The sequence below is a fragment of the Mobula birostris genome, chromosome 8 (assembly GCF_030028105.1).
Source record: "Mobula birostris isolate sMobBir1 chromosome 8, sMobBir1.hap1, whole genome shotgun sequence".
Lineage (NCBI taxonomy): Eukaryota > Metazoa > Chordata > Chondrichthyes > Myliobatiformes > Myliobatidae > Mobula > Mobula birostris.
The window spans coordinates 29,684,401-29,701,537 of NC_092377.1; the positions used below are offsets into that span (position 1 = coordinate 29,684,401).

At 39.5% G+C, this 17,137-nt stretch overlaps 1 protein-coding gene across 1 annotated transcript in view; it reads right to left on the minus strand.

Annotated features, from left to right (window-relative positions):
* Positions 1 to 17,137, minus strand: part of xpo5 (exportin 5) — a 120,753-nt gene that overhangs the window by 67,468 nt on the left and 36,148 nt on the right. The window contains exons 9-12 of the mRNA XM_072264930.1: positions 14,189 to 14,288; positions 2,094 to 2,177; positions 1,647 to 1,772; positions 201 to 291 (exon numbers count right to left, since the gene is read on the minus strand). Of these exons, the coding sequence (XP_072121031.1) occupies positions 201 to 291; positions 1,647 to 1,772; positions 2,094 to 2,177; positions 14,189 to 14,288 (401 nt within the window). The remainder of the gene's footprint in view (positions 1 to 200; positions 292 to 1,646; positions 1,773 to 2,093; positions 2,178 to 14,188; positions 14,289 to 17,137) is intronic.

Genomic DNA, 17,137 nt, shown 5'->3' on the forward strand with positions numbered 1-17,137 from the left:
TACCTCAACCACAGGCTAATGCTCCATCTAACTACAAAGCATGCCAATATGAATAATAAGAATTAAACATCACTCTTAAAAGGTTCAATTCTATAACTCACCAAAAGAAAAACAAAGAAAACTAGCAGAATATCATGATAGAGAACAAACAGTTTAAGAAAATAGAACCACACAATAGTTATGTTGTTACAAGAACTTACAATTGAAAAATGCATTGAAATCTTCATCATTGTCAAAATCTACACGGGAATATTCACAGCTCGGGCTGTCACTCTTAGAAGGAAATCCAACCTAATTAAAAAAGGAAATGTTTAAAGAAAAAGTTCTCCATACAATTTCTTCCTGCAAATTCAAACACAATAAATGTTGACGGAATTAAAGAAAATTAAGCTAAGCCCTTAAGTGACAATTATTTGCTTAGCTATAATCAGAAATGTTCATGTCAGTATGGTATTAATCCATTTAATCATCAAGGCCCTTCATAATCCCTAGCAATACTTAGATCAGTAATATTATTATGCTTCCTGTTCAATTTTTTTTTTCAGTTTAGTATGGGATTCCATGCTTCTAGTAGGAAGTAAAAGCCTGAGCTTGCAATATCCCAAAGTATGAAAAATGGCAAAAATAATCCATTAGCCGAATGGCTTCCATACCCTACATAACAAGAAATAGGCAAGTGAAAGTTTATTTTGTATTCTTTGGCAAGTTTTGCTATCAGAAGTAGTAAATTCAGATTTAGTTTTAAATCTTTAAACTTTTAAGTTTAGTTGGCTCTCAGACAACAGAAGCACCTTGTTATCTTCTAAGACAATTCACGAATCAAGTACAAAAATTTAAGTCACAAACCCACTACGTTTAGTCCACATCTGGGAAAAGGACAGTATATACCAAAGGATGTCATAACAGTTTTTGAGAAAGACAACAAATTCTGCTGTAGCAAGTACAGAGAATTCAATGCTGGAAAAGTCGGTTTATTGAAAAGGTCCACCTTAACTACATTCTCCCCGAAGCCGAAGAGTTGCTCCCCAAAAGGTAGCATGCATTCCATCTGTTTCAAAATGATGGGCCTGACCTTCACAAAGCAAGAGCCTTATAAATATCTGCTGAGTTTATCAATTTCAATTTACCGACACAGCATCCCCAATACCGAAGCCCTACTACACTTCGTCAGCTTCGATGGAAAGTCATTTAGTTTATGTATCTGACATCAGTCTCCTACACAGACACTACTCTGACCACTAACCTTTGTCTATTCACTCAATAACTTCTTACCCGACAAAGTTCTTGGTCTCCTTGAAAGTAAAGTTATGGACAAATCTATGGGAGTGGCACAGCTACACAGAGGAGCCCTTAAAATGCCACTTGGAACTTCAAATCCACAAAACAACAGGATATGGAAACCCAGACGAAATGGCAGGAGTGCGTCACTTCACAAACTACGCAACTACCCGTCTGGTACAATGTAGAGTCTGTTCCTCCCACAGTGGCCTCACTGGTTTTGTATATTTTAAGGTCATCAGAGTGGAAGTAAGCTAGCTCCGTCTCAAAGGACTGGCACAACTTATGACAAGGTTCTTTAAAAAAAAAGAGCACAAGCTGAACAAAATTGGGAAACTAATAAAAAGCCAATGAACAAGCCTGCATACCTTCAGAAGGTTCGCCATTGTTGCATGTAACAATTGTGGAATGACCTCCAGCAAAACAGGATCCTTAGAGACATGTTCATGTCTTAAAAATGAACACCAAGCTATCTGTGTTGAAGACCTTAAGTACTGAACAAAAAAAAAATTGAATTATATGATTAATTTTTAGTCTGTGATTTTTCTCACTTTGGACTGAATAATCAAATTGGAGCATTCAAGCAAATAACTTATTCCTATTATACATTAAGCTACGTTGCAAATGAATTTTGCATTTTAGAGAACATACATAGGGCAGATATTAAAACCTAAGGGCAGAAAACTAAAACTATTACACACAAAAGATCAAAAACACTAGCTTACAATACTTATACAATGATCATTAGTCACTATGCAAATTGAAGGTACAGTATCACTAGATATCTGCACCATACTTAAGAGAGTTACAATTACCTGACTGGGGTGATTAGTAAAAGCCAAGAATGCTTGTAAATATTTGTTAAAATTGGGAGGTTGGCCGACATCTTTATCAGTACCCTAGAGGAAAAAAAAAGGATAAAAATAAATTAATATAATATTGGCAGGCACGCATTTGTTTAAAAAAATAATTTCCCTAAACTAATAAAATTAACCTGCAAATAGTTGAGGCCCCAGTGCCAACAACGAGGATTCTTGTGTTATCCTGACACTTTTCTGTTCAGTAGCTTAATCTCAATCTCCATGCTTGCATCTTTCCTTGGGAGGGCATGAACCCTTATATTTCTCATACCAAGTAAGAGCTCCCTTTACCATCTACTGTTTACTGAGAAAACTAACATTTTCAATAATGATTTCACTCAAAATAAATGCCAATTTTGCTTAGTTGGAATACGGTTCTCTCAATCTCCTATATTAATGCTGTGGCTCAATATTATCCAGTGAAAAATGTTATGCCAGCTATTCCTCCACACAGAAGCATGGGAATTCAAAACGCCAATTCTATTCAATCATTTCTTTTAATGCTACAGCATGTAGGTCCTCGAGTACAAGGGACCCAATTGCTTTTAGTCCCATTAACCTACCCAGCTCGTACTCTAATGATACCTGCAATGTTAGTTAGTTAACAACAACTCTGGTCCCTGTTTGGTTCAAGGGAAGCCCACCCAATAAAACTGTTCCCGCTTTCCCCATGAAGAGAAACCCACTCCCCAAAATTTTGAACAACTGATGTTACCAATCCTATGCAAATTTATATTTGGCAAACGCATTGATCTCATGTTTCCGGAAAATAATTCTTTACAAAGATAAGATGGCTCTCATCTCCCGTCCCAATTGGCTGTAGCGTTTGGCTACAATTTACACAATGTGGAGCTGGATACATTCTTCATTGTACTTATATGCATAAGATTAAAAGGCCAGTTATTGACCTATAGCAACAAGCTCAGTGTGATTAATTGAAACACATATTCCCCAACATTTCCACCATACCTGGTGTTTTCATCAAGAACAAGCAATTTATGAAGTAGATTTGAGTTACAGCAACCTGGCACTTCAATAACACTAGCTGATGAACAGTCCAGCCTTTTGAATCCCGTACAATGCTAATCTCACTAGCCTGCAGGGGAAGCAACTTCATCAGCACCTCATGCACACCAGCAATGACATCATTTAAAACCATCTCACCCACATGCACCTCACAGCAATTCTATAACCCACAACAATTGATCATTGTTCCTAGGTCTACATCAAATGAAATACACGTGGAGTGAATTTGAAGCTCATGTCAGTATCCAACCTCAAATTCATTTACAGCAAAGATAACAATCTAATTATCTTTTTTTCCTGAAAATAAAGGAGAGTAAAGTCAGTTTGGATACAGCATTGGGAAAACAGGAGTGCAAGTCAAGGCAGTACACTTTTCCTTATGAGGTTTCTAAACATTACTCTTCTTAGCCACAAGACCTCACATAAATGAACACATGTATATTGTACACGCAAAAAGCAGCTCCACAACCAGATAGTACCAAACATTGTATTGTAGGAGAGGCAGATAAGCTCAGGGCAAGGATCAACAACTCTTCTACTTATGATATTGTTAACCATTAGTGAGACTTGATTGTGGGGCATTCAGCTCAATATTCCAGGGTTCCACTGTTATAAATGTGACAGAGTGAAGGGATTAATGGGGAAGGGGTAACGTTACCAGTCAGGGAGAATGTCACAGCAGTGCTCAGTCAAGACAGACTGCAGGACTCATCCGCAGAAGCTTTACATGTGCAACTGAGGAATAAGAAAGGTAAGACCACATTAATGGGTCTACATAATAGACCATCTAATAGTCCGCAGGATTGTAGAGAGATTGCAGACTTGCAAGAAACACAAGGTTGTGACAGGTGATTTTAACTTTCCCCATATTGTCTGAGACTCCCTTACTGTAAAAGACTAGATGGGATAGAGTCTGTCGAATGCATTCAGAAAAGTTTCCTTAATCAGTACAGTGATTTATTTAATGTGTACAGTGAAACAATATTACAAAAAATAAGAGACATCTTAGGAATCAAAGTTGGTGGTGAAAACCAATAATTTCAGATATGCAGATGACACTGTGTTAATTGCAAGTACCGAGGAAGAACTACAAAACTTATAGTTGTTGAAGAAAGTGCAAAAATGGGTCATCAATTGCAAAAAGACAGAATTATGGTGATATCCAGAAAGAAGGAGAATCCTATCTGCAGGCTGAGAATAAACGGGGAAGACATAAAACAAGTACAAAACTTTTGCTACTTAGGAAGCTGGGTGACATCAGGTGGCAGGAGCAACATGGACATCAAAAGAAGAATAGGGATGACAAGACACCTTTACGAGAATGAAGGGTATACTGACCAACACTAAACTAGGCATGACAATCCGCCTCAGAGTACTGAAATGTTATGTTTATCCAGTTAAGTTATATGGCTCAGAATATTGGACAATATCTAGTAACATGAGGAAACTAATTGTAGCAGCAGAGATGTGGTTTTTGAGGAGGATGCAAAGAATGTCATGGATGAAACAAGGGTGTCATGAACAAAGCAAACACAAAAAGAGAAAAAACGTATGAGATCATGAAAAGGCAACGTCACTTCATTGGACATGTGATTAGGAAAGAGGAATTAGAATGCACGGTAATTATGGGAAAGATGGAAGGGAAGAAAACAAGAGGAAGACAAAGACAAACGATGATGGAGACAGCAGCCAGAGAACTGGAAATGAATACCAATGAATTGATCCACTTGACCTGGAACAGGAGTGTGTGGGCCATGGCAGTCAAAGCTCAAACTGGGCATGGCACCTGATGATGATGAATCAGTACAGAGAATTCCTAATAAGCAAATGCGATAACACTAGCCAACAAAGATTTTACTTCCAGATTGCTTATGGATTTTGGGCTGCTGATTATTAAAATCACCATGAAATTTCTCTATCACGCACCAATTTAAATGGCCTACATTTGTTATTTCAAGTCATAATTCAAGTCAATTCAAAAGTTGTCAACAATGCAAGCTGGAAATTTTTATGTCTTGTCCAGGCATGCAGAAGCAGGGCAGATCAAGCATGTTTTTAGAAATGTTATAAATTTTCTTGAAGGATTTTGATTTTTGAGAACTATTTCCCCAGAATAACTGACGCTAAGGCGGCATTTTTGTTGGTCCGCAAATCAGACAGGTCAATCACAAGTAGTACGAAGAACTTACAGCAAAAACGGAGAAAATCCCATGGAAGGTATTCAAGGGTGCAGTTGAAAATTTTAGTGGCAACTACAGAGCACCAAACTATGTGCAGCTGGTTAACCAAATGCTTCAAGCATACAAAACCATTAACTGCAACATATCACTAAAGATTCATTTTCTACATTCCCATTTCGACTTCTTCCCTGCAAATCTTGGTGCTGTCAATGGCGAACATGGAGAATGGTTTCGGCAGGCACTGCAGTCATGGAGAAATGATGATCTGGGCAACTGGAATCCATCAATGCTGGCTGATTAATCTTGGACATTTAAGCGAGAGAGAACACTCAGACACCGAGTACAAACGAAAATCATCAACAAAACATTTTCAGCTTAGTTGAACTATTGCAAAGCATCAGCACTATTATGCAATTAAATGCATTATATTTAATAAAAGTTAAATTGTTTCTCCAAATTTCTATATGATACAAGTAGTCTGAAAAAAAATTCTGAGGAAGCCACACTTCGAAAAAATTTGTTGTCCAATAATCTATTAGGAAATGCGACAGGGCAGATGTCAGAAGCTTGTGTAGGGGAACACTTTGCATCTTGTAATCATAATGACCTTAGTTTCAAAGTATATATGGAAAAGGTAGGTCTGGTCTGCAATTTGAGATTCTGAACTAGAGAAAGGCCAATTTTGATGATATCAGAAAGGATCTGGCAAGTATGGATCGGGACAGGCTGTTTTCTGACCAGAGGTGCACTTAACAGGTGAGACACCTTAAAGTGAAATTTTGAGAATACAGAGCTTGTGTGTCCCTGTCAGAATAAAAGGTAAAGATAACAGATTTAGGAACTTTGGTTTTCAAGAGATATTCAGGCTCTAGTTAAGAAAAAAAAGTGTATAGCAGGTATAGGCAGATAGGAACAAATGAAGTACTTATACAGTTTAGAAAATGCCAGAGAACACTAAAGAAATCAGGATGACTAAAAGGCACAAGGTGAGGTGAAGGAGAACCTTAAGGGATTCTACAAAGATGTAAAGAACAAAAGGATCGCAAGGGACAAAAATCGGTCCTCTGGTTCACGTGCCTGGAGCCAAAAGAGATGGGGGAAGATATTAAATGGATTTTTGGCATCTATAGTTACTCAGGAGAGGGGAAAAGAGACTATATAAGTCAGGCAAAGGCCAGCTGGTGGCACAATGACATCGGCGCCGGACCCAGGAGCGGAGGTTCCCAGGTTCGAAACCAGTCAGGTCCGCTCCCAAGTATGCTTTCCATCCGTGCCGGGTTGAGTGTCGAGATCACAACTCGACCTCGTAAAATAAAAAGGGAAAAATACTGCAAAAATGTCTGTGTGAAGAGTGGCGTGCCACACAGTCTCTCTCTCACTCTGCGCCTTGTAAAAGCCATGAAAAAGACATCATCACCAATGCACGCACGCACGCACACACACACACAGGCACACGCTAAAAAAAAAAGCGAGGCAAAGCAGCAGTGAGGTCATAAACACTATACGGATTACAGAGGAGGAATGTTTGCTGTCTTAAGCCAATTAGGGTGGATAAACCCCCAGGGCCTGTCAAGATGTTCCCTCAGACCCTGTGGGACACAAGCGCAGAAAATAGAGGCTCCAGCAAAGATATCTAAATAATCCTTAGTGACAGGTGAGGTACCGGGGGATTGAAGGACAGCTAATGTTGTTTCACTGTTTAAAAAAGGCTCTAAAATCAAACATGGAAATTATAGGCCAATGAGCCTGACATCGGTGGTGGAAAAGTTGTTGGAAGGCATTCTAAGGTTATATGAGTATTTATATACGCACACTGATTAGGGAGAGTCAATAAGGCTTTGTGCATGGTAAGTCATATCTAACTAGCCTAATGGGAGTTTTTCGAGGAATTTACCAGGAAAGTTGATGAAGGCAAGGCATTGGATGTTGTCTACATGGACTTTAGGTGAGGTGTTTGACGAGGTTCCCATGGGTAGTTGATCAAGAAGGTTTAGTTGCTCAGCATTCAGGATGAGGTAGTAAATTGGATTAGACATTGGCATTGTGGGAGAAGCCAGAGAGTGGTACTAGAACAAAATAGAACGATGACTGCTGACATAACTGAAGCTGTACTAAAAACTGCAATTAGTGGGCTTAAATTAGGCAAGACACCAGGAACAGCTGGATATACGGCAGAATGGTATAAAGAATTTAAAAATGAGTTAATTCCTGTTTCACTCCCCACATTGAACTGGGCTCTAAAAAAGGCGCAAGTGCCACCCAGCTGGAAGGAGGCGATAATCTCAGCTATACCGAAAGAAGGCAAGGATAAAATGGAATGTCGGTCATTTAAACCAATATCTGTTCTAATTGTGGATTATAGATTATCTACCTCCATCATGGCCAAACGATTAGAAGAGTTTCTACCCACACTGAATCATAATGACCAGACAGGTTTTATACAACAACGCCAAACACAAGACAATATACGAAGCAACACTTCACATTATGGATCATATACAAATAAAATAAAATTGAAGCAATAGTGATAAGTGTGGACGGTGAAAAGGCATTTGAAAAGGCATTAGTGTTATTTTGTAAATAAAACTATTCTTTGCATTTCTGGTTAGTTGCTAACTGCATTTCATTGGCTTTGTATCTGTACTCAGCACAATGACCATAAAGTTGAATCTAATCTAATCTATTTCGGTTAATTGGAATTTTCTTTACAGAATTTTACATAGATTTGGTCTATATGACACAATTATTAAAACTATACAGACACTATATGACAATCCTACCGCTAGGATTAAAATCAATGGATATTTATCTAATAGTTTTACCCTAGAAAGCGGCACGAGACAGGGTTGTGCATGGTCACCGCTACTCTTCGCATTATATCTGGAACCATTAGCTCAATACATCAGACAAAATGAAAGTATCAGGGGAGTTACTATTAAAGGGACAGAGCATAAATTGGCCTGTTACGCGGATGATATTTTGATCTATCTAGGGCAACCAATACACTCTTTACCTAAATTGATGCAATCCTTTGAACAATACGGCCAATTATCAGGATACAAGATCAACAGAGATAAAACCCAATTACTTTCATATAACTATAATCCACCAAAAGAAATTGAAAGTAGATATCCCTGGGCATGGCAAACAAGAGTCTTTCAAATATTTGGGCATCATTATGCCAAAAGATTTGGCAAAATTATCAGAATGCAATTATCCACCTATATATAAAAAACTAAGGAAGATATAACAAGATGGAACTTAATTCCTTTTTTTAGTCTCAGCTCAGGATTGAATCCATTAAAATAAACATACTGCCTAGACTATTATATCTCATTCAGACCCTACCAATAGAGATTAACCAAAATCAATTCAATGAATGGAACAAAATGCTATCAAGATATATATGGCAAGGTAAAAGGCCTAGAGTTCGTCTCAAAACTTTGCAATTAGCCAAGGAAAAGGGGGAATGGGGCCTACCTTCTCATAGAGATTATTATTTTGCAGCACAGTTGAGAGCTGTGATATGCTGGTACAACCTATCTTATGACGTTCAATGAAAAAACATTGAAGAGAGGATACTTTCCATCCCCATACAGGCAATTTTGGCTGATAACAACCTACAAATTTATATAAATACTATTGACAACCCATGGGTGAAATGGACTCTTAAAATATGGAAAACTATTATAAAAGAACATAAAAACTAGAGGGAGATATTGCAATTCTTAAATGGTGTGCATATGACCCGGATTTCACGCCGAATAAACTGGATGCTAGATTTAAGGACTGGACAGCTAAAGGAATAACAGTTCCTTGCAATATAATGAAAGAAGGAACACTGTTCAGTTTTGAAGTGCTTAAAGAGAAACACTTATTAGAAAAACAAGACTTCTATCGATATCCACAGATGCGATTAACCAAAGCAAGTACATGTTTGATAGAGCTATTTAGAAAAGCATATAATTCTGATAACGGTAGTAGAATTTTTTCAAGCGTGTATAAGGGTTTGTCAAATCTTAAAACACATTCGACTTCATACATTAAAACAAAATGGGAGAAGGAAGGAGGGATAATAATATCCGAGGAAGAACGAACAACATGGAGGTATCAATGGAAGTGTACCAGTTCACAGAACCGGGGGGAGTTTGGATGGAAAAACTTGATAAGACATTTTATTACACCCTCTTAGAAATCCCATTATGATAGTAACCTCCCTGTTTGCTGGAGAAATTGTGGAAATCAAAATGGAAACCATTATCGTATTTTCTGGGAATGCCCCGCTATCAAAGACCATTGGAGTGGGATACACAATGCCCTACAAGACATCTTTAAATGTGAAATATCCTTAGAGAGTAAGATCATATATTTTGGCTATATACCTCAAGAATGGTTGAAAAGAGATAAATATTTAATGAATATACTGCTGGTGGCTGGTAAAAAGACTCTTTCCAGGAATTGGTTATCACAGGACAGCCCAACTTTAAACGCATGGATGGAAATTACAATGGACATTTACAAAATGGAGAAGATAACAACATCTGTTAATCATAAGTTGGAACAATTTGATTCATACTGGGAAAAATGGTTTAACTACATAACACCTCATAGGCCTGATTTTACTCTCACAAATCAATGAATATGTTGTAAAATAGAATCAATCCCTACTTGTACATAGTTTTCTCCTTTTGCTTCTTTCTTTCCTCTCTTTTCTATAAACGTATACTTCAGATAAATATTATGTGGAGATTTGTGGCAAATATAACTATATGAAATATATGTACAGTATCTGAAATACATCTTATGGAAATGTTTGTTTGGTGATGAACTTCAATAAAAAATTACAAAAATAAATACTCAAATGGCAAAATAGTACAACCATGGCTGACAAGGGTAGTCAAAGCTAATGTAAAAGTAGAAGAGGCATACAATAAAGCAAATACTTGCAAGAAAATAGAGGATTCAGAAGCATTTAAAAACCTACAGAAAGCAACTAAAAGCATCATTAAGATGGAAAAGATGAAATATGAAAGCAAGCTAGCAAACAATATTGAGATGGATGGAAAAAGCTTTTACAAGCATATATATTAAAAAAAGTGATGGGAGTGGACATAGGAAAATGATGCTGGAGAAATAACAATGCTGAAGAACGAGATGGCAGATGAACTAAATAAGTATTTTGCATCAGTCTTCACTGTGGAACACACTAACAAGGGGGCATGAGGGAAAAGAAGTCAGCACAGTTACTATTACAAGGGAGAAGATGCTCAAAAAGTTGTAAGACCTAAAGGTGCACAAGTCACCTGGACCAGATATGAACTATACCCTAGGGTTCTGAAGGAGGTAGTGGTAGAGACTGTGGAGACGTTAATGACCTTTCAAGAATTTTTGGACTCTGGCATGGTTCCAGAGCACTGGAAAATTGCAAATGTCACTCCATTCTTTAAGAAAGGAGGGAGGCAGCAGAAAGGAATTTATAGACCAGTTAGCTTGACCTCAGTGGTTGGGAAGATGTTGGAGTCAATATTAAGGATGAGGTTATGGAATACTGGTGACATAGGACAAGATAGGACAAAGTCAGCATGATTTCCTTAAGGGAAAATCTTGCGTGACAAGCCTGTTGGAATTCTTTGAGGAGATGATAAGTAGGAAAGATAAAGAGGACGCAGAGGATGTGGATTTCAGAAAGCCTTTGACAAGATGCCACACATGAGGCAGCTTACCAAGTTAAGAGCTCATAGAACTACAGGAAAGTTACTGGCATGGTTGGAGCATTGGCTGGTTTGTAGGAATCAGCGAGTAGGAATAAAAGAATACTTTTCCGGTTGGCTGCCAGAGACTACTGGTGTTCCACAGAGGTCAGAGTTGGGACCGCTTCTTTTTATGCTGTATATAAATGTTTTAGATGATGGAATAGATTACTTTGTTGCCAAGTTTGCAGATGATATGAAGACTGGTAGTGTGTTGAGGAAACAGGAAGGCTGCAGACCGACTTGGACAGTTTAGGAGAATGGGCAAAAAAGTGGGAAATCAAATACAATTTTGGAAAATGCAGGGTCATGCACTTTAGTAAAAGAAATAAATGTGCAGACTATTTTCTAAACAGGAAGAAACTTCAAAAATCTGAGATGCAAAGGGACTTGGAAGTCCTTGTGCAGAACACCCTGAAGGTTAACCTGCAGGTTGAGTCAGTGGTGAGGAAGGCAAATGGAATGTTAGCATTCACTTTCAAGAGGTCTAGAATTTAAGAGCAGGGATATGATGCTGAGGTTCTGTAAGGAACTAGTGAGGCCTCACCTTGAAAATTGTAATCAGTTTTGGGCTCCTTATCTAAGAAAAGATGCACTGGAATTGGAAAGGGTTCAAAGGAGGTTCACAAGGATGATTCCAGGAATGAAAGGGTTCTCATATGAGGAATGTTTGATGGCTCTGGGCCTATACTCACTGGAATTCAGAAGGATGAGAGGGGGGATCTAACTGAAAACTTTCGAACGTTGAAAGGCCTAGGCAAGAGTAGACGTTTAAAGGATATTTCTCATGGTGGTGGAGTTGAGGAAAAGGCGGCACAGCCTCAGCATAGAGGGAAATTTCATTCAAAACAGATGTGGTGAAATTTCGTTAACCAGAGGGTGGTGAATTTATGGAATTTGTTACCACAGGCAGCTGTGGAGGCCAGGTCTTTGGGTGTATTTAAGGCTGAGACTAACAGGTTTTTGATTGCTCTCAGTATCAAAAATTCAGGAAGAAAGCCAAGGAGTGGGGCTGGGCGCGGAAAGAAAGGATCAGCCCTGATTGAATGGCAGAGCAGACTCGATGTGCCAAATGGCCTAGTTCTCCTAATTCTGTTCCTATCTTTATGGTCTTATGGACTACAGCTTGGTATTCAATACTATCATCCTCTCAAAACTAACCAGTAAGCTTCAAGACTGAGGCCTCAGTACCTCCTTGTGCAATTAGATTCTCGATTTCCTTCCTGCAGTTTGGATTGGAAACAACATCTCTACCACAATCACCATCAGCACAGGTCCACCACAAGGTTGTGTGCTTAGACCCCTGTTCTACTCACCTTATACTTATCACCGAGGCTAAGGATGTCTCCAATGCCATATTTAAGATCGCTGATGACACCATTGTCGTTGGCCGAATCAAAGGTGACAAATCAGAATATCGGAGGGAAAATGAAAATCTGACTGAGTGATGTCACAACAACAACCTCTCACTCAATGTCAGCAAGACCAAGGGGCTGATTATTGACTTCAAGAGGAGAAAACCAGAAGTCCATGAGCCAGAGCTCATCAGGGGATCAGAGGTGGAAAGGGTCAGCAACTTTAAATTCCTCAGTGTCATCATTTCAGAGAATATATCCTGGGTCCAGCAGCTAAATGCCATTACAAAGAAAGAACAGCAGCACTCTACTTCTTTAGATGTTTGAGAAGAATCCACATGACATCAAAAATTCTGACATCCTTCTGTAGATGTTTGATGGAACGTATATTGACTGGCTGCATCACGGCCTGGTACGGAAACACCAATGTCCTTGACAGGAAATCCTACAAATGGTTACGGCCCAGTCCATCACAGGTAAAGCTCTCCCATCCACTGAGCATATCTACATAGAGTATTGTCACAGGAAAGCAGCATTCCACATCAAGGACCCCCACCACCCAGGCCATTCTCTCTTCTCCCTACTGCCATCAGGAAGAAAGAGGAATTAGTAGGTTCTCTCTGTGACTGTGTGGGTTTCCTCCAGGTGCTCTGCTTTCTTCCCACAGTCCAAAGGCTTACAGGTTAGTCGGTTAATTGGTCATTGTAAATTGTCCTGTGATTAGGCTGGGGTTGCTGGGCAGCACAGCTTGAAGGAACAGAAGAGCCTGCTCCATGCAGTATCTCAATAAATAGATAAAAAGTAACAAGAGCCTCAGGACCCACACCACCAGGTTTAGGAACAGTTATTATTTCTCAACCACCAGGCTCTTCAACCAGAGGGGAGAATTTCACTCGCCCCATCGCTGAACTGTTCCCACAATCTACAGACTTACTTTCAAGGACTCATCTCATGCCCGATATTTATTGTTTGTTTGTTTATTTATCATTATTTTAACTTTTTTTGTTTCTTTGGTTATATTGTGAACACCCGCAAGAAAATAAATATCAGGGTTGTATATGGTGACATACATGTACATTGATAATAAATTTCCTTTGAAATTTAATCTGTGACTCAATATTTTCTTCTATCCCAACAGCTACAATCTTCCCGCTCCCTGCTCCCAACTGAAGGCAGGTCTCATTCAGCCAGATACATCCCAGTATTTAACAAGCCATGCAGGAGCACTGCAGAAATTCTCAGCAGAGCCTGGATCACCTGAGGATGGCTACTAATACAGAGTTAGGAGATTTCAGCTCCCAGCAGCATGGCAATCGATGATATTGATAAGTTGTCAGCATAGAATCATGTGATTATTTCAGCAACTGACTCCAATTTCAAAAGATAATAAAATTTGGCAGTAAAAGTAAATTACCATTCAGCCAATCACTGCAATATGTAATTTTTAAGAAGAATAGATCACAAATCTTCCTTATGAAACAGTAGATGTGCAATTAGCAACATGAAGACAACACAAGCTTTGAGTTTAAGGTATGATGATAAAATTATATCTAAAAAGGTACTGTGTCTGTTTATGCCATACTCAATGCTGTGCAATTCCACATTTCACTTTTGTGAAAAAATTAATAAACACATTTTATTAAGACATCAGAAATATCAGAGGTTGTAGCTATTGGCAATACTGCAAACATACAGTAGCTGTCAGCTTGTTACCATAAAAACACAAATAAGGCACATACCCACAATGCAGTCAATTGTCCACCCAAGGCTGTTAGTACTTGACAAAGTCTCTTTAAAAAGATGTAGTGTTGTTCCCCAAGCCCAGCTCCGTGAGCTGTCCTGCAAGAGTAAAATGTTCAATCATTTCTGAAATGGATAATTAGAACATTAGAAAATTTTTGACAAGAACAGGCCATTTGGTCCAACAAAGCTTGCCAAATTCCTACTGACATAGTGCATTGAAATAACTATCGAGTTTAGATTTGAAAGTTTCTTAGGTACTACTCTCAACTACACAACTGAGTAATTTGTTCCATGTGTCCTGTGTAAAGAAATGCTTCCTGATGTTAGTCTGAAATTTCCCTTTAACCAGTCTCCACCTTCGGCCCTGCGTCCTTGATGATAGATAAATTTTGAAGTAGCAGCTGGCATCCACTCAATGATTTTGAACACTTTTATTATGTCTCCTCTCATTCTACAAACAAGGGAAAATCTGCAGATGCTGGATCTACTTAGGCTAGAAAGATTTAATTCTTTCAATCTTTCCTTATAGCTCATTCCCTGCAGACCTGCAAAGAGCTTAGTCGCCCTTCTCTGGACTCTCTCTAGTGCCTTCACATCCCTCATACAATATGGAGAACAAGATTGTACACAGTAGTAAAGGTGTGGCCTTATAGTGACGAGTCTACCAGGGTGCCCAACCCTTCTCATACAGTACACTTTCTAATTCAAGACACCCCATTGAATATTTATATCTAATATTTCTACTTCCAGTGTGTAATACTTCACATTTACTGTTACAGTTACAGATCCCACAACCCATCTGGGTCGTAAGGGTACCGTACAGATGAGCACTGCATCAGTTGTGAGTGAGCGCCTGGGTTGCGGCAAAGCTCTCTCCGGTCCACTCTACAATGTCTGCCCATTTCTTTCTCTGTCTGCTCCTTTTTCTTTTCCCCTGCATCGTTCCCTGAAGAATGGTCCTTCAGAATCCATTTGATCTTGTTATGTGGCCATATCATCTCAGTTTCTTCTTCTTTACTGTGGACAGTAGATTGTCGTAGTGTCTCATGCGCTGGGGGATGGTTCCTCATACTTCATCATTTGAGACATGGTCTATATACGACATGCCAAGGAACCTTCTGAGGTATTTCATTTCTACTGCCTGGATATTCTTTTTCGGTTCTGCCGTCTAAGTCCATAATTCACATGCATACAAGAAGGTGGAGAGCACAAGTGCATGCAGAAGTTTCAACTTGGATCTAACAGCAATGCTATTGTCTCTCCAGATTGTTTTCAGTTTAGCCAGCATTGTTGTTCAGGCCGTCCTTGCAAGGACTTCAGGCTTTGATCCTTCTTGGTTGATGATGGCACCAAAATACTTGAACTGTTTGTAAGTCTCTAGTCCTTATCCACTAACTATGACTTTTATTCTGATTGGCTCCTCACCCTTTCTCAGCAGCTTGGTTTTCTCTGCATTTTCTCCATACCATATCTGGTAAATGCATCCTCCATACAGTTCGCAAGGCAGATGAATTTGTCCTCACTTCCTGCCAGCCCATCAATGTTACCGGTGAACCTGAGGCTGGTAATGATCTGTCTCCAATGCTCACTGCGCCAATATGGTCTTCCAGGGCATCTGTCATTACTTGCTTCAGGAAAATGTTGAACAGCGTGGATAAAAGGAGGCAGCCTTATCGGACTCCTGCTAATGTATCATCGGACTCTAGCTGATGATCTACAAGGATGTTGCCTGGTTTGGGGAGCATGCCTTATGAGAATAGGTTGAGTGAACTCGGCCTTTTCTCCTTGGAGCAACAGAGGATGAGAGGTGACTTGATAGAGGTGTACAAGATGATGAAAAGCATTGATTGTGTGGATAGTCAGAGGCTTCTTCCCAGGGCTGAAATGGCTAGCATGAGAGGGCATAGTTTTAAGGTGCTTGGAAGTAAGTACAGATGTTAGGGGTAAGTTTTAAAAAAAAACACAAAGTGGTGAGTATGTGGAGTGGGCTGCTGGTGAAGGTGGAAACAATAGGGTCATTTCAGAGACTCCTGGATGGGTACATGGAGCTGAGAAAAATAGAGGGCTATGGGTAACCCTAGGTAATTTCTAAGGTAAGGACATGCTTGGCACAGCTTTGTGGGCTGAAGGGCCTGTATTGTGCTGTAGGTTTTCTATGTATGGGATCACTCTGCAACTGTGCCTTGAACAAGTACCACACTGCCAGCTTTGGTGTAGAGCTGCTTGATGGTTTGGATTAGCTTCTGGCCCATGTTTTATCTCTTCAGTGTGGCCTAGAGTGCATCATGTCATACCCCATCGAATGCCTTCTTGAAGTCTATGAACTCATGGAAGACATCCTGTTGTTGATAGTTGTACTTCTTCACACAGTACTCAGGAGGTTGAGCATCTGTTCTGTTGTACTGCTGAATCCAGCTTGCTCTTCAGCAATTACTTCTTCTGCCTGTGGTTTCAGTCTATTCAAGATGAATTACAACATCCCTTTGCCTGCATGCCTGATAAAACATGTGGTTCTATAATTCTAGCACTACTGCAAGTTGCCTTTCTTGGGGAGAGTGACGAGTTATTTTGTCCAGGATATTGGCCATTCTCAAGTCTGCCAGATTTTGTTGCAACTATTGGTCAGGATGTCTATCAGTTTCTCTCTTCCATGTTTTATTAGTTCAGCCGGGAAGTTGTCTATTCCTGCAGCCTTCCCATTCTAATGGCTGCTTCCAATTCCTCCTGCAGAATTGTAGTGGAGTCTGGACAGAAGAAGTACTTTTGATGTCTGGCAGCTGCACTCTACCTAGAAGGGTGAACAGGCTTCACTGGTCCTCATCCATCTCCTCAATCTCTCATGTCTGACAAGTAGCACACCGCGGTATGCCTCTTCAGTTGGTGGGCTAAACAACATGAGAGGGTGGCGCTAGCATGGCACCATTGGGCGAAAGACCTCATTGACG